The 16,007-nt window shown below is 54.5% G+C and overlaps 3 protein-coding genes and 2 non-coding genes across 9 annotated transcripts in view; 4 read left to right on the top strand and 1 right to left on the bottom strand.

Annotated features, from left to right (window-relative positions):
* Positions 1-15: 15 nt before the first annotated feature.
* TSR1 (TSR1 ribosome maturation factor) lies at positions 16-7,287 on the top strand. Of its 2 annotated transcripts, none has more exons than XM_074845658.1 (15): positions 16-350; positions 428-531; positions 817-1,033; positions 1,112-1,246; positions 2,357-2,778; positions 3,066-3,225; positions 3,562-3,719; positions 4,025-4,227; positions 4,672-4,834; positions 5,067-5,177; positions 5,534-5,666; positions 6,086-6,202; positions 6,501-6,641; positions 6,764-6,838; positions 6,934-7,287. In XM_074845658.1, exons 1-15 carry the CDS (start codon positions 248-250, stop codon positions 7,110-7,112), a joined length of 2,421 nt encoding a protein of 806 aa, XP_074701759.1. In that variant the 5' UTR covers positions 16-247; the 3' UTR covers positions 7,113-7,287. The 2 variants fall into 2 exon arrangements, with proteins under 2 accessions (XP_074701759.1, XP_074701758.1); XM_074845657.1 differs by having other exon boundaries at positions 19-350; positions 2,357-2,784.
* Positions 4,297-4,389, top strand: LOC141932361 (small nucleolar RNA SNORD91 family). The gene has a single exon (XR_012625811.1). It is a non-coding gene; the product is annotated as a small nucleolar RNA SNORD91 family (small nucleolar RNA).
* On the top strand, positions 5,730-5,822 carry LOC141932360 (small nucleolar RNA SNORD91 family). The gene has a single exon (XR_012625810.1). It is a non-coding gene; the product is annotated as a small nucleolar RNA SNORD91 family (small nucleolar RNA).
* Positions 7,288-7,671: 384 nt separating the features above from the next.
* SRR (serine racemase) lies at positions 7,672-9,897 on the bottom strand. The gene is made up of 7 exons (XM_074845671.1): positions 9,703-9,897; positions 9,358-9,493; positions 9,028-9,131; positions 8,834-8,953; positions 8,674-8,748; positions 8,248-8,457; positions 7,672-7,960 (listed from the first exon to the last, which is right to left on the bottom strand). Exons 1-7 carry the CDS (start codon positions 9,868-9,870, stop codon positions 7,763-7,765), a joined length of 1,011 nt encoding a protein of 336 aa, XP_074701772.1. The 5' UTR covers positions 9,871-9,897; the 3' UTR covers positions 7,672-7,762.
* The window catches only part of SMG6 (SMG6 nonsense mediated mRNA decay factor), a 115,622-nt gene continuing 109,190 nt past the window's right edge, over positions 9,576-16,007 (top strand). For 2 of the 4 annotated variants that reach the window (XM_074845654.1, XM_074845653.1), the window contains exons 1-3: positions 9,973-10,173; positions 11,639-13,373; positions 15,446-15,638. In XM_074845654.1, coding sequence (XP_074701755.1) covers positions 10,080-10,173; positions 11,639-13,373; positions 15,446-15,638 — 2,022 coding nt within the window. In that variant the 5' untranslated portion in view covers positions 9,973-10,079. Of the gene's footprint in view, positions 9,782-9,971; positions 10,174-11,638; positions 13,374-15,445; positions 15,639-16,007 lie in introns of those variants that run through there. The other 2 variants (XM_074845656.1, XM_074845655.1) reach the window with 2 other exon arrangements.

Raw genomic sequence — 16,007 nt, 5'->3', positions numbered from 1 at the left:
CCTGCCTCTCATTCCCCCCTCGCCGCGGCGCTGACCGGCACCAGCCTCCCTCCCTGGGGCTCCCCCGCTACTCTCCCGCCCTCTCCCCGGGGCCAGGCCCGCCGCTCCTCCCTCCTCCAGGCCCGAACCACCCCCGTCCCTCCAGCCGCCATTTTAGTCTGTGCGCAGCGCCGCGCGCTCCCGGCGTGCCCCGCGGCGCCGGAAGTGACGCGAGCGGAAGCGCTGAGGAGGGCAGCGAGGAGGCAGCATGGTGGCGGCGGCGGGCGCCCACCGGCCCGGGCCGCTGAAGCAGCAGAACAAGGCGCATAAGGGCGGGAAGCACAGCGGGTCGTCTCAGCGCCGCGCTGGAGGTGAGGCAGAGCGGGCCCGGCCGGGTTCCCCGCCAGCCCTGCGCGCCGCGGCCCGCCTGACCGATCTCTCCCCGCAGGCCGCGTCTCCGTTAAGGCCCAGCCTCGCCGGCGGCTCCGAGACCTCAGCAGGGTGGACCGGCGGCACCAGGCGCTGCAGCTCCGCCGGCAGCGCAAGGAGGCGGTGAGGGCTGCGGGGGGAGCGGGAAACGGGGCGGTTCGGGGCTTTGCGAGGGGGCTGTGGGGAGCGGGAATGGGGCCGGTGCGGGTGTGTGCCTGTGGGGATCGAGCCGGTTTGGGCCTTTGCTGGGGGATCAGGAGCTGGGCCGGGGAGAGGAGTGGGTGCCTGGGTCAGGTCAGTTTGGGGCACGCGGAGCGTTACTGGACCGAGTGGGTTCGGGTTGAGCTGCGGTGGGATCCGGTCTTGATTTTGGGGGGCGGGATTCACACTCTGCAGTTGTGCCCACAGGTGCTGGCAGAGAAGCGGAGCTTGGGCAGCAGGGATGGGCCCCCACACCTCGTGGTTCTGGTGCCGCTGCACAGCAGGGCTGCAGCCCACGACACGCTCCGTTTGCTGCAGAGCCAGGACTCGGCAGTTGTTCACCTGGATGAGGGGAGAGCTGGTGGCTTTGTGCTCCTCTGTCCCCGACTGAAGCAGCGCTGGCGCTTTGTGACAGCCCAGACAGGTGAGGAAACGCTGTTGGTGTGTGGTTCTTGGCTCCGTACCCCTGGCAGCCCCAGTAACGGAGGTGTTTTGTGTGCAGGGGACCTTCACTCTGTCTTAGACCTGGCAAAAGTTGCTGACTCCCTCCTGTTCATCCTGGATGCTGCAGATGGCTGGGACAGTGCCGGGGAGCACTGCCTCTCCTGCCTCTTTGCACAGGGGCTCCCCAGTTATGGTGAGTGAGGGAGAAACGTTAACGACTTCTAGTGGGGTATAAGTTGAGAGGGTGCTTGACAAGGATTTACTGTTGCAGTAATTAAAAACTACAGATGTTAATAGGTGATCACAGATCTTTGACCGCTCTGTTTCTGAGCATAGATTGGCTGGCTGAATGTCAGTCTCATGCTGCCTTGTTGTGTTGTGGCCAGTCGTGGTTCAGCCCAGCCAGCGGCTAAGCACCAGGCAGCTGCTTGCTCGCTCTCTGCTTCTTGCATAAATAAAGTGAGAATAAAAATAAATAAATAAAATGGGAATGGAAAAAAAAAAAAGTAAAACTCATGGGAAGAGTTTGGTAAATAAAATATAATAACAACCACAGTAATAAAGAAAAATACAGTACTAGTAATGAAAGTTAATATAATAAAAAGCAGAGAGAAAAATAAAACCCAAGAAAAGCTACGTGATGCACAACGCAATTGCTCACCACCTGCTGACTGAGCAGCAGTCCGCTCCCAAGCCAACTCCCCCCAGTTTGTATACTGAGTATGATGTCCTGTGGTATGGAATAGCCCTGTGGCTAGTTGGGGTCAGGTCTCCTGGCCATGCTCCCTTCAGCTTCTTGTATACCTGCTCACTGGCAGAGCTTGGGAAACTGAGAAATCCTTAACTTAGGATAAGCATTACTTAGCAACAACTAAAACATCAGTGTGTTATCAACAGTACTCTCCCACTAAATCCAAAACACAGCACTGTACCAGCTACTAAAAAGAAAATTATCCCAGCCGAAACCAGAACACTAACCCGTGGAGACTGTTGTGGGTTTTGACCTCTGGGTGCATGGTGGTGTCAGTATTGGATTGGTTTTCAAGGCCTGGAGAGTGAAGGGATTCAGACACTTTTCTTGCTAAGTTCAGTTCCTGGGCCCTTATCTCCATGGTCTCATTTAGTCTCAAAATCTTATCTCTGAAGACAGGTTTTTTGTCCTGAGTGTTCTTTTCTGCACCTTTGTGGTGTGAATCTGGTTATTTGGGTTGCTCATATCTGAGTGTTTGTCAATGCTTGGTAAAAAGAGTACAAGAAGGTTTATGATTTGATCCTGAACTCTGTTCTGTGCACTGCTTGGTAGCTCTTGCTGTCCCAGGGGACACTGACTTGCCACTGAAGAAGCGGATAGATATCAGGAAGAAACTTGCCAAAGCCATTGAGAAGCGCTTTCCTGAGGCCAAGCTCTTCCCCCTGAACACGGAGCAGGAGTCCTCGCTGCTGCTGAGGCACCTCGCCGCCCAGAAGCAGCGGCATCTCGCTTTTCGGGACAGGCGGGCTCACCTGCTCGCCTACGCTGCCGAGTTTGTGCCTGGTCAAGAGAGCGACCTGGTTGGGACCTTGAAAGTGTCTGGCTTTGTCCGGGGACAAACTCTCGATGTGAACAGCCTGGTGCATATTGTGGGGCATGGAGACTTCCAGATGGGCCAGGTGGATGCCCCCCCTGACCCCCTCTCTTTAAACCCCCGAGTGGTTAAAGGACAGAAGAGAAGTCAGGACATGGAGGTACAGGTGTGTGGGAGCTCAGGGCTTTGCTGGGCCTGTTAGAACATGATGTTTCTAAACTTTCATTGGGAAAATACAACTGGTTGTATGTGGTCAAGGGAAGGGGAGTTGTATCAGAACCAGTAGGCCTGTGTTCTGCCACTGAGCTGAGATTCCTTGCCCACAGCATATAACGAACATTACATTACAACACAACATACATGATACTGAGGGGAGTTTTGCTTCAGACTGATTTCTAGCTTGAGTTAGATGTATTCACAGCTGGGAACTCTATTCTTGGCCTTCAGAATGACTCTATAAATGGTACCGATGAGATGGAGGAAGATGTTAAGGTCCTGATGAAGGCAGATCCAAGCAAGCAGGAGTCTTTGCAGTCAGAAGTGGTTCCTGATCCCATGGAAGGGGAGCAGACTTGGCCTACTGAAGAAGAATTACAAGAAGCAGAGGGTGAGTAGCAGCGATACTTCTGTACCTTTACCTTGTCCCTGTTAAGACGGTTGTTAGAAACCCTCTGTCACTGGAATGGCTGAGGATGGCTGTGAGAAAACGTGCTAGCTGGGTGCCTGGGACTTCCATTCCTAGTCCTATCACCTGACGAGCAGGCTGCCTGGTTTGCCTGGCAGTTAGCAGGGTTACATTTTAGCTGCCTTTTCTGGGCCCTGGCAAATTCTGTGGTGGGAAACAGCGATTCTGGTCTAGAGCTGATCTTGGCTCTCCTGGTGTAAATGTGTAAATGGCAAAGGAGAATTGTTCCTGTATTAACCATTGGTGGGAACCCTACAGCTTCTCTGAAGGAAAACAGGAGGGTGGTGAAGGTCCCCAAAGGCACATCCAAGTACCAGGCTGCCTGGATTGTGGATGATGGAGAAGGCAGCAGTGAGAAGGATGGTGACGAAGATGATGACATCGATGATGATATGATGGAAGAGGCAGTTTCCCAGGTACTTCCAAGAGCTGATACTGCAGGTGGTCTCCAGGGCATTATTGTGTATTCTGGGACAATCCTGTCCTTCCGGCTTGCTCCATGTAAGGGTACAACACAGAGCCAGGACTCACCTGGATTTCCATTGTTAAATCCGTCACGTGTATCATGTTGTTTCTTTGACCTGTTAGATACTGAAATGAGGGAGTGTGGTGTAGCTTGGGGCACGATTCACACGGTGCGAGTACACGCAGGGTTTGCAGTGCTGCAGGAGCATCAACAGAGCGTCTGTGCTCATGGGCTCTGTGCTGTCCTGTGTGTCAGGAGGGGGAAAGCAGCGAGGAGGAAGAGGAACCTGCAGAGGAGGAGTGTGAGACTATGACCATTTCTGAGTGCTTGCGGGATGACCAGTACGATGAGAAGGTGGAGGAAGATGAACAGATGCTGGAGAGATACAAACAGGAGAGAATGGATGAAATGTTTCCAGATGAGGTGGACACGCCACGTGACATACCTGCCAGAGTTCGGTAAGAAACAGGATGCTTTGCTGGGAGAGGAGCTGGAAGGTGCTTTTCTGTCTAGTTTGGTGAGATGGGGCAGGAAGCCTGTGATGTCTTAGCCGTGGTGTCTGAACCTGGCTGAAGGACTCTTCTGAAGACTCACTCCTAGGCTCTGAGGCTTCCAGGGGAGGCACTAGTTGGGGGAGCCATTGGTTGGGCCTGGGAAGCTCCCCGTGGCGGGGAGAGCTGGGTCCTGACCTGGGAGAGAGAGGAGGATGGCAGAGCCCTGATGCAAGGGCAGGTTGTTTGGGGACTTGGCTGCTGTTTCTTGTTCTCTCTGTATGAAGAGCCAACATTTGATTTGCTCCCTTTGCCCTCTCTGAAGGAGTGAGTCCCTGCAGACCACAGAAGGTGCTGCCCACACCCCTTGACTGGTGAAGTAGTTAGTCTTTCCTGTTCTCTGTTCTCTAGGTTCCAGAAGTACAGGGGGCTGAAGAGCTTCCGGACTTCTCCATGGGACCCCAAAGAGAATCTCCCAAGGGATTATGCCAGGATTTTCCAGTTCCAGGACTTCTCCCGAACGAGAAAGCACCTCTTCCGGCAAATACAGAAAGAGGAGACTGAAGGAGCCTCGGTAGCTCCCTCTTCTCTTGCTGATCAATTCCCCTGCTGTGTTCCCTTGCTCCTAGTAGGAAAGACTTGCTGGGTTGGTGGCTGGGTGGATCTCTTCAGCCAGCTGGTTCATGAACTCTTGAAACCATGAGTTCAGATTATAATTGTTCTCCTGGATTCCCTCTCTAACCCAGGCACATGTTACTTGTGACTGTTGAGAGAAGTACTCACAACTGATCCTCTCTTTTTGGCAGGTTGGCTGGTACGTTACACTTCACATCTGCAATGTCCCTGTCTCGGTGATGGAGAGCTTCAAAGAAGGAAAGCCCCTAGTCTTGTTCTCGCTGCTTCCTCACGAACAAAAGGTGATTAAGTGTGGCCCTGCTGATATCTTCTAGGTGTGCAGCTCCTTGTCTGATTCCCTCAGGCTGCATGGCTTGGAGAGGTTCTGGCTGCAGAGGGTTTGAGCTGAAATCTCCCCGCATTGCTTGCATTTCAAAATAGGGCCTTCCCTTTGGTCAGAGCAGGCTGAAGCTGCCAGGAGTGTTTAGGCTAGAGTGTCTGAGCCTGGCTGAGGTGTCTGCATTGGTGACCAGCAGTCCTTTGGGTAGCTGTTGTCAAGGGCATTCATCTCTGCTGCAACATCCCATTGCTTTCTGCTCTGTCTGCCATCGCCTGCCAGCCCTGCTGTCCGCCCCTCACAGTGCTGCCTCTCTTGCAGATGTCCGTGTTGAATTTCCTGGTGCGTCGGCATCCGAGTAACAGCGAGCCGGTGAGGGCAAAGGAGGAGCTGATCTTTCACTGTGGGTTCAGACGCTTCCGAGCATCCCCCCTGTTCTCCCAGCACACCTCAGGTTTGTGAGGGACTGGTGGGGTGGGCATGGGCATGCCAGGAGGTGGGGCTGGGGTTTTCTAGGGCAGGAAGCCTGTGATGTTTTAGCCGTGGTGTCTGAACCTGGCTGAAGGACTCTTCTGAAGACTCACTCCTAGGCTCTGAGGCTTCCAGGGAAGGCCCTAAATAGTGGAGAGTGGAAGGGCTTAGGCAAGGTGGCTTGCTGCTCTGGGCAAGACGGTGGCAGGCTCCACGCAGTGAGCTGGTAGCTCAGAGGATCACCTTTGTTCCCAGATACTCTGCCAGCAGAGGAGGGATGTATGTCACCCGTTTTCCTAAAGCACAGAGCCTGTTTGCCAGGGACAAATGGGCTCAATGGGGCTTCCCAGAGCTCTGAGGAATGCTGTTGGCCTGAACTTGATCATTGCTGTTCTGTCCTAGCTGATAAGCACAAGCTGGAGCGTTTCCTGCGCCCGGATGCTACCCTGGTGGTGACTGTTTACGCTCCCATCACTTTTCCTCCTGCCTCAGTGCTTCTTTTTAAACAGAGAAGTAACGGTAAGTTTGTAACTGCTGAGGAGGTGGTGTCTGGGAAACAAACATTAGCAGGCCATTCCCATACCCCACTTAAAAGTGCATCTATCTAGGAAGTATGACTTGAAAAAGCTGTCTCCTTCATGTTGTTTGAGGAGATTAATACATTTCTAACCCCGTAATTACTGGCACCTTTGTCTGTCCCTGCTGTGGGGTTGCTCTGGGTCTGGCACCATTTGGGGAAAGGGGTTGTGGTGGGGGAAGAGGTGATGGAGGCACCTTCTGTGGCGCTGTCCCGTGTTCTAGTGACTCTGCCTTGCAGGAATGCATGACCTCATCGCCACGGGTTCTCTGCTTTCCGTGGACCCAGACAGAATCGTCATCAAGCGGCTGGTGCTCAGTGGCCATCCTTTCAAAATCTTTACCAGGACAGCTGTCGTGCGATACATGTTCTTTAACAGAGGTACGGCTCGTCTCGGTGTGGTGGGAAGAGGGGACCTGGAAGCAGAACTCCTGTCCCTGCGGGAGCAGTTGTGTTGGTACAGCAAAGCCTGTTTTTTACCTGTTTCATGTTTTGATCTCCAGAGGATGTGATGTGGTTCAAGCCAGTGGAGCTGAGGACAAAGTGGGGTCATAGAGGACACATCAAGGAGCCATTGGGTAGGTTTGATTTGATATTTATCTCTGATGCTGGGCAGGATGTGGACCTCCTGGGCGGGAGAAACAGCTAATGACCTCTTCTGCTCTCTGCCTAGGGACCCATGGTCACATGAAGTGCCATTTCGATGGACAGCTCAAGTCCCAGGACACGGTACTGCTGAACCTCTACAAGAGAGTCTTTCCTAAATGGACTTATGACCCTCACGTTCCAGAGCCCGTGCCGTGGGTGAGGAGCGAGAGCGCGCTGCCAGTGCAGGAGGTGGAAATGGAGTAAGTCTCCAGTGTGGCAGTTTTCCCTGGATGCTGTTCTCAGCCCGTGCGCCGTGAGGGCAGCACCGGTATCTTGGACGTATTACTGCTGGGGTCTGTACAGGGGCAGTTGTCTCACCAGCTGCTGTTCAGGTATCAGCTATAGCTATTTATTTTAATGGAAAATGTTTTCAAAAATATCTCGGTGCCTCTGTCTTGGTGGTGGCAGCCAGCTGTGGAGGCCAAAGGGGGCTGTGTGCACCCCTTGTCTAGTGAACCCCTTGGCCCACTCTGGCTGTTGTCTTTTCCATGTGCCCTGCCACAGCGGTGTGTGTGAGAATTTTGCTGTATCAAGGGCAAGAGTTTGCTGGAAGTTACTGTGACGCTAAGAAAGGCCAAGTAGCAGCTGGGGAGAGTGAGTGCAGCTCACTGGAGGCCTGTCCCAGAGCAGGGCAGTTGGGGAGAACAGACTGTGCTTTGTTTCCAGACCCCCCACTAACAACCCTTTACTGTGGAACCAAGTGACTCTGTGCTGTAGAGACTAATGCCAGCATCCCTTGTCCCTCCACACAAACTTTTGAACGTTTGGGGTTGTTCATCTGTTTTTAGTAGTGCACAAACTAGACCCTACAAATTCAGAATGAGGTTTCCGTTGCTTGAGACACCGCTCTGTTCTCATTCCGCTTTCCCAGGGAGGTCTGTGAGCCAGGTCAGGGAGCTCAGGTCCACGTTTCCCCCACACAGCACGATGCAAACGTTCTCCACGTCCCGGGGGACTGCCTGGAACTGCTCTGAGAGCACGGCCGCCACTCCCACGCCCGCTGTTGGCTCAATCAGCAGCTTCATCCTTTCCCACACCAGCCGCGTGGCTCGCTGTTGGGACAGAACACCAGCTGTCATCCCAGCAGCAAGTACAGGCTGCTCCGGGGCTGCGGAGGGCATTGTGTGTGCACATCTCTCTGCAGCGCTCTGGGAAGGGAGAGCAGAGCTTCCGCCAGCCCTTTCCAGCTGGAGACACTGTGGGTGTTGCACAGCTGCAGTGGTGTGCAGGGGCTTGTGCTGCCCTGGGAGAGTGGAAGGGTGAGAATGGAAGGGCAGAGCATGGATGGAGGCAGCTGCCTCCTGGCAGCTACCGTGAGAAGGCAGCCGGGAGCTTTTACCTTGATTTCTTCCTCTGAGACCGTCAGGACGTCATCAACCAAATCCCTGATGATGGGCCATGTGTTTGGTCCAATGCTGGTTTTAACTGCATCTGCGATGGTATCTGGTGGGTGAAGGTTGGGGGTCAGTTCCCCTCTCACCTTGGACTGGTAACAGTCATCGGCGTTGCGTGGCTCGGCAGCAAACACTTTCACATCTGGTCTCAGAGCCTGCGCGGAGAAGGAGCCGCTTGGTTGAGACTAGTGTGTGCCTGTCCGTGCCCAGGGGGCCAAGCAGGCACTGCTGTTGTGCAGAGCCCAGGCACCCAGAGATTGTCACAGCAGGGTCTCTCAGTTTCTAAACAGAAAAGGTGCTGCCTGTCCTGGGAGCCCTGCTCTTCCCTCAGGGAGATGCAGCCACTGTTTCCTGGATGAGCTGTTGCCTACCTTGATGGCAACTGCTATTCCTGCAATCATTCCTCCGCCTCCAACAGGAACCACCACTGCATTTACTTCGGGGGCCTGTGCAGAAAAGGAAGCGTGAGTGCTTCTGGGACCTCGGGTACACCTTTTTGCTGTGCCCCTCCCTACAAGGAGAACAACTCACCTGCTCCAACACCTCCAGGCCGATTGTACCTTGCCCCGCGATCACTGCCAGCTCCTGGTTGGGGTGCACCATGACTCCTCCTGTCTCCTGGACTACACGAGATGCTGTCTCGGCTCTGGACTAAGGGAAAGCGCAGATGGTCACATCTCAGTCTGGCAGGGCCCTGTCCCTGGCCGCTCTCCCCTGTGCCTTACCTTGTCACTGGGCTCGCACGGCACCAGCGTGGCACCGTAGGTGCGGATGGCGGCTTGCTTACAGTGCGGGGCTGTCCGGGGCACCACGACATAGGCAGGAATCCCTGTGTGACAAAAGAGGAGGCAAATCCAACAGCCAGAAAGCTGCAAGGAGCCAGTTAGCGCTGCAGGAGCAGGCTCTGTCTTGCCTATGCCAGCTTCTGCACATGTTCAGGAGAGGGACAGCCCTGCTTATCTCCAGGACTGGCAGAGCCTCTGCCCAGGAACCAGCTCTGCATTTACCCCTGGCCCGGGGCTGGGGCTGCAACCTTCGTGTTGGGTACGTGTTACCTTCGGCCTGGGCAGCACAGGCGAGCGCCTGCCCGTGATTCCCACTGCTGTGTGTCACGACAGCCCGGGGCAGCTCTGCTCCATCGCGCTCGCTTTCCTCAACGAGGCTCCTGACTGCGTTCAGGGCACCGCGGATCTGGAAGGAGAGCGCAGCCCCCTCAGTGCCACTGCCCAGCGTGCAGGTGGGGAATCTTCTTCCTTGGAGCCTGCCCTGTGCCCTGGGAAGCGCTTCAGCCCCGTGCAGGGTGGCAGAAGCCACGTCTGCTTCGAGGGCTGGGAGCTGCCGGCGGGAAGTGAGTTTCTCCGGTGGAAGAAGGGACAGGCCCTGCCGCCGTCCCCGCGCACCTTGAAGGAACCGGTCTTCTGGAAGAGCTCGCACTTGAAGAGCAGCCGTCGGCCGGCCAGGCGGTCCAGGCCCCCGCTGGTGAGCAGCGGCGTGCGGGGCAGCCGGCCGCGGAGCCGCCCCTCGGCCGCCCGCACATCGCGCAGCGCCAGGCGAGGCTGTGCGGCCATGGGCTGGGCGCTGCGCGGCCCGAACGCGCATGCGCACGGCGGCGTGGGCTGCGCGCTGCCCGCGGGGGGACGCGCATGCACGCCGTGGCGACGTTAACCCTACGCGGCGTGAACGCGCATGCGCGCGGCGGCGGCTTTTTGGCCCTGCGCGGCCGCCGTCCGTTTGTCCGTTCCCCCCCCTCCCCACCAGCCCCCCCGGCGGAGGGAAGATGGCGGAGGGGCTGGAGCGCGTCCGTGTCTCGGCCGCCGAGCTGCGGGACATGGTGGCGGCGCAGGCCTGCGCTGCGGCGGGCGGCGGACGAGGTGAGGGGGTGGCAGGGACCGGCGGGGCGGCGGTGGTGGTGTCCCTCAAACGGGGTTCGTCACCCGGTGTGCAACAGCCGGGCTCGCACCCAGAGCCGAGATATCCGTTTATTCCCTGGTAGCGCAAAGATGGGTGCTGGGGGCTAATTCCACAAAGCTAGCACGCCACACAAAGGAGCTATAGCTTATTTCTCCTGTTACATGATTAGTAAAAACCTATCTTAAGTTTACACTCGTTGCTCCGTAATTACCATTCCACTTGCTATTGGATAGCTATATTTAAATTAGCCTCGCTTGCTGTGTAAATTAGCACGCATGCTCCTTGCAGGTGTGTGTGTGTGTGTAGGGGGGGGCGGCAAGTTTTTTGGTCTTGAATTGAATCTGTGGTTGCGATCTCCCCCCACTGCCTTTGCTTCTCCCCTAGTTTCCACAGGTCATGCTTTTTAGGTAATCATCCAGCTCCTGGTGCCTTCTGGGGCAGGATGCTCCCCTCTTATCAATCCCTTATCACATCTTCAATGGTGAAGTCGTTAGCAAGGCCTGGATCCTATGAGGCTTACACAATAGAGCCACAAAAGATGGAGCTTACACAATGGAGCCAGTCCTTGTACTTGATGAGAAACATTGAGAGCAGGGAGCCGCTGTTTGGGCCTTCCCCCTCCCCTCAGCTCGGCCGCACCACCCGACTGGGGACATGTTTGTCCCTGGTGTGAGAGTACATAGAGAACAGAGGCTGCGGGGCCTGCCCCCTCAGGGACCTTTCTGCCACCGCCGGGGCCGAGCCCCTGATAGTGGTGGCCTTCACGTGGCTGAGGTGTGGTGGTACAGGCTGGGGCAAGTTCCTGACGGGAAGAAGAAGTTGAGAAAATGCAGCACGTAACTGCCCAGCTTTGGTGAAATGTTTAATTATGGTGTGTTCTGTAATGAGTTTTTGTGTGAGTACAGTTACAGAGAGGAGGAGAGAAACATTAATGAGTTGTGAGCAGGTGAGGGAAACGTATCTTTGACTCAAAACGATCTGTTGGCAGAGCAGGGGGGCTGGTAGAGAAGGCAGCGTCTTCAGATAGAAAGGCTCCTGCACCAGCGGCAGGCAGGCAACTCCTCCTGAGACCTGTAACGCGAAAACGTTATGCCTGGTGCTTGAATATGTGTGCTCAGGTCTTGCATTGTGTGTGATCTCAGCTTGTTGGTGCTTTGAGGCAAAACCTGTTGCAGGATGTGTTTTCGAAGTGAATCAGGCCAAGGATTTGGGCAGCTTCATTATACTTTCTCATATTCTACTCTTACTGTGTGATTTCCTGTAAACCTTGACAGGGATTTTCAGATCTGTCCTCTTGGACCTGCCCTGAGGGTAGTAGGCCCTTTGTCTTTACTTAATATTTCTCCTTGAGTATTTGTCATGATATTTTTTTAACCCTGGCAGGTTTGTGGTGGGAATAACTTTATTCTGCCTATTTTTCTCCAGAAAACATAAAGGATGTGAAGGAGCCGAGGCATCGCAAAGACAACAGGCGCCCAGACCTGGAGATTTACAAGCCTGGCCTCTCCCGACTGAGGAGCAAACTTGTGCCACCAAAGCACGAGGCCTCGGAGGAGAGGAGCAGAACTGAGGAGGGCAAGGAGGAGAGTCTCGGTGACAAGGGCTCTTTGGGAAGAGGGGCTCCAGTCATGGAGGATTTCGGCAAAGGTGATAGCCCCAAGCAGAATGGTCCTTTGGAGGAAGATGAAGAGACAGACACTAAAGATGGTCTTCAGATCCAGGAGAGCTTGTCTAAGCAGCCCACTCCAGATGAGTGGTGTCCCAAGACCACCAGGAGAACCAAGAAGCCGGACCAGCAGATCTACCAGCCTGGGAAACGCCTGCATTCAGCTGCTAAAGAACTGTCCCTGCGGTCAGCTACCGAGGAGGTCACCAGCAAGATGGAGCAGCTGAAAGTCGGGAGAGATGAAGAGGCTGAGAAAGGTACTGGAAAAGACAGTAACAGGAAAACGAAATCAAGCAAGGAGGATAGAGAGGGGAGCCAGGCAGGAGAAGGAGTGAAAGCCTCAAGGGGAGAAAAAGGAAGACAAATAGAGCGAAGCGACAGGGTAAGGAGAACAAGCGACGAGGTGATGCAGGAGAAGCTGGGCTCTGCCAAATGGTACTCCTACACGGACAAGCGGCGGAGCCGGTACCGCACCTGCAGCACAAGCTCAGCCGGAAGCAACAACAGTGTGGATGAAGCCCCGCTCATGGATGGAGTGGAGAGGCGTCAGGAGCGTGCCAGAGAAAGAATACGTCCTAGGAAGCAGCTCTCTACGTCCTCCACTGACTCCTTGGACGATGACAGAATTGATGAGGCAGAAGCATATGTCTCCAGCAGGAATTTGGACAAGAAAAAGCACTCAGGGCAGAGTCGAGCTTCTAGGAGTGAGAGCGAATGGAGCAGCAACGGCAGGGAAGTCAAGGGACCCTTTCGAGTCACATTTGACAGCAAGACTATGAACAGGGATATCAGTCTGGCAGACACAGATAAAAAAAAGCCCTTGAAGGCGGTGAGGAGCCAGAGCAGAGAGCCCCAAGGGAAGGGCCGTGGGATTCTGTTCCTGCCTGCCAACACGGACCTCTCTGCCAGCACCGCGGGCTCCCCTGAACCTAGTCACCCTGGGCCCAGGCTCCTGCTCACTGGGGCTGGGGGTAAAGGCCCCCGAAGCAGGGGCCGAGGTGGCACTGCTCGCAGGCTGTGGGACCCAAATAACCCGGACCAAAAACCCACCCCGAAGAGCCAGACGGCTCAGCTTCATTTTCTAGACACAGATGATGAAGTGAGCCCCACCTCCTGGGGAGAAGCCCGCCAGGCCCAGACATCCTACTATAAGTTCCAGAACTCTGACAACCCCTACTATTACCCTCGGGCCTCTGGTCAAGGGCCCCAGTATCCATATGGTGGGTACTCCCTGCAGTATCCTATGGGTCCAAGCAATGGTGTGTACCCAGGAGCCTATTACCCTTGGTACCCCGGCCAGGCAGGGCAGTATATGTGCGGCCCACTCCCCCCAACTCCTCTGAGTCCCAAAATGGAGCAGCAGATGCGGAACATGAAGCAGCAGGAGCTCAGCAAACTCCTCCGTGAGGCTGGGAACCAGGAGCAGCAGCTCAGCAATCTGCTTTCCAGAGACCGCATCAGCCCGGAGGGGCTGGAGAAGATGGCTCAGCTGAGGTTTGTGGCTGTGCTGTAGAGGGGTGTGTGACCGAGTCATTTCCAGGGTGAACTACCAAAAATGTTATCCGGAGAATGGTGTGTCCTTGGGGATCTGGTATACTGGAGATGTCAGTGTCTCAGACTGGGGGATGGAGCAGTGGCTCACTAGCTTTTGATGTGCTTGGGCTGTTCGTCATGTGCCAGTTGTGTGTGGGTATCAGAAGGAAACTGTGGGTGAAGATATCATTTGCCTGGGCTGGGAGCTAAGCTGTGGCTTCTTGTGGTTGTGGAATGCTTTGCTCTATTGCAGGGACGCAGAAGAGCAGGACGAGCACCCACTGTGGCTCTTGGGTTCTGCTTGCTCTTGCTGGAGCTGATCTCTCTCAGTTCCAGTGCTCTTATACTTTCAGTAGTTGCTGGTGGACTTCTGCTTTCTTACCTGTCCTCGGTTATGTGCTGTCTAATTTGCGTTGTGGGCTTCAGGGGCGGTGACTGCTGGCTTGCCCTCGCGCGGCGTTCATGGGTTCCCGCTGTGTCGCAGCCTCTCCAGCGCTGGGTAGTTTTGTTCTTGACACCGCTCAACCCTGTGACACAGGGCGGTCCAGTGGGACTGGCCTGGTGACGCCAGCTAGTGAGAGGGAAGTGACACCGGTGCTCTGGAGGGTAGTTAACATGGCTGTAGCAAGTTTCTACTTGGCATCTTTAACATTTACTTGTGACCTCCGTGTCTCCAGGGCTTCTCTGGAGACTTTATTTTCAGAGCTGACTGGCAGCATATCTAGCAGGTGAGCTCGTTTCAGGGCTTGTTTTGTGTTTCGGGGACTTGTGCTATAGACCACGGGGTGGAATGTCTGCTCTTGAAGCAGCCCTGGAAGTTTCAGGTTTTCTCAAGGTGTCAAGGTCACTCAGAGCTGTTGTCTGGAGGGAGAGGAAAGACTGTGCAGTGCTGCTGTGGCCTGTGTGAAGCCCGCCCTGCCCTGGGAGCATAGGCACAGTTGGCCCTGTCCCTGCCATCAGCGTCCCTCCGTCTCGCTGTGTGTCCTGCCTGTGTCCGAGGGTGCTGCCAGCCTGTCTGCGGAGCTGTGTTGGGGCTCTTGAACGCAGGTGCTGCTTATCAGATGTCTGTCTGCAGAAACATCTGATTCTCTTGGTTGGTGTTTGTGCTGTCCAAGCGTGTGAGCGCAGGGTTTGGGGACTGCCTGGGGGAGGACAGCAGAACCATGCTCTGTGCTTTGCACAGGAACCTGCCAGCATCCTTCTCTTATTCTGTCAGGCTCTTACAGGCATTGCCATCTGGCTTTGCTCCAGGCTTTACCATCTACGCTCTTTGCTGTTTTTTGTAGGGCTTAAACCATTATAAGGGATAAGGCTGCCAGGGCGCTAACACCTGAGGATCCCCTTTACCATAAATGTGCCCCACATACACAGAGCTGTTTTTAGCTTGCAACTATTTTATTAAATTCAGGGGAGGAATTCTGCTGCAGTGTCCAGGCAAGGCTGTAGGTAGCTGGCGAAGGGAGTATGATTTCTGAGGACTCCCAGGCTTTCTTTCCTTTAGGTGTGGATGTTTCCAGCTCTCATTTGTTTTTGAGGAAGCGGGGTCTCTGTTTCTGCTGTGTATTTTGGTTGGATAGAAGGGAGGTGGGCATCATTGTAATGGCAAGACGTCTCGTGCCCTCTGGTTCTTTAGCCTGTAGTAGCCAGACTCTGTGCTCAGGAACAGAGCCTGGCACTGCACACTTTCTCTGTGTTAGTATCAGGAGGTGCTTGTGCCTTGCTGTTCCCGGTGGCAGAACTGTAGCAGAGCTCCTTGCTCTTTGCCAGACCCTGATCCGTTCTGATGCAAGGGAGAGGGTCCTTTCAGATTTGCCCTCTTGGAGCAGGAAGGGTGTTTGATTGCAACAGCTCCCATCTCCCTCTGGGACGTGTGTGGAAGCATCAATTTGCCATAGCGTGTGAGCCAGCTGAACTGCTGACATCTCGTGCTTGCTGGATGAAAGCAGCGGGTGGCTCAGCACATGTTTCCTGGCAGCTCAGGCCCAGGCTGGGCAGTTGCTGTTGTATTGACCACAAATTGTGTTTTGCTGTAGGGTGGAGATGCTGCAGCTGTATGAATGGTGCATCCTGATGGATATTGAGTTCTCTGATACCCAGAATGTGGACCAGTTGCTGTGGAAAAATGCGTTTTACCAGGTGATTGAGAAATTCCGACAGCTCCTCAAGGACCCTCAGGGGGAAAATGCCCAAGAAATTCGGAACAAACTGCTCCAGCTTCTAGATGAGGTAAGAAGAGAAAAACATCCCCAAACTCCTTAAACCTTTGGGCAGGATTGGCCGATGTTTAGAATGGGATGGTGTAACTGGCCAGCTAGCCTTCTTGATCCTGTTCGTATCTCTGTGTGCCTTAGGCCATCCTTGTGCAAGGAGAATGCTCAGACAGTTTATGGTTTAGTGTTGCAGGTGTAGGTCCAGGTGGGCATTTGTTATAATTTAAACCAGGCTTGTTTTGGTGTGGTTTATGTTAATTAGAAGTTGATTTAAGCTAAAATGAAATAAATGCCCTGAAATGGAAATAAACAGAAGCATTCTTGGAGGTGTTTGTGCCATCTTTATCAAATTTGCTTAGAATTCATTCCGTTAAACTGCAGCTCA

Source organism: Strix aluco, chromosome 19 (assembly GCF_031877795.1).
Source record: "Strix aluco isolate bStrAlu1 chromosome 19, bStrAlu1.hap1, whole genome shotgun sequence".
NCBI lineage: Eukaryota > Metazoa > Chordata > Aves > Strigiformes > Strigidae > Strix > Strix aluco.
Note: the sequence above shows the minus strand (reverse complement) of the source record. Positions and strands in the feature narration are given on the sequence as shown.

Excerpts from the sequence above, each read along its gene's own strand:
- TSR1 (XM_074845657.1), top strand. The coding sequence starts at position 248 with ATGGTGGCGGCGGCGGGCGCCCACCGGCCCGGGCCGCTGAAGCAGCAG. Across the intron at positions 4,835-5,066 it reads AGGAGACTGAAGGAGCCTCG|GTTGGCTGGTACGTTACACT; the intron begins GTAGCTCCCTCT and ends TCTTTTTGGCAG. Across the intron at positions 5,667-6,085 it reads GTTCTCCCAGCACACCTCAG|CTGATAAGCACAAGCTGGAG; the intron begins GTTTGTGAGGGA and ends GTTCTGTCCTAG.
- SRR (XM_074845671.1), bottom strand. The coding sequence starts at position 9,870 with ATGGCCGCACAGCCTCGCCTGGCGCTGCGCGATGTGCGGGCGGCCGAG. Across the intron at positions 9,494-9,702 it reads AGAAGACCGGTTCCTTCAAG|ATCCGCGGTGCCCTGAACGC; the intron begins GTGCGCGGGGAC and ends CTCTCCTTCCAG. Across the intron at positions 8,458-8,673 it reads GAATAGCAGTTGCCATCAAG|GCTCTGAGACCAGATGTGAA; the intron begins GTAGGCAACAGC and ends TTCTCCGCGCAG.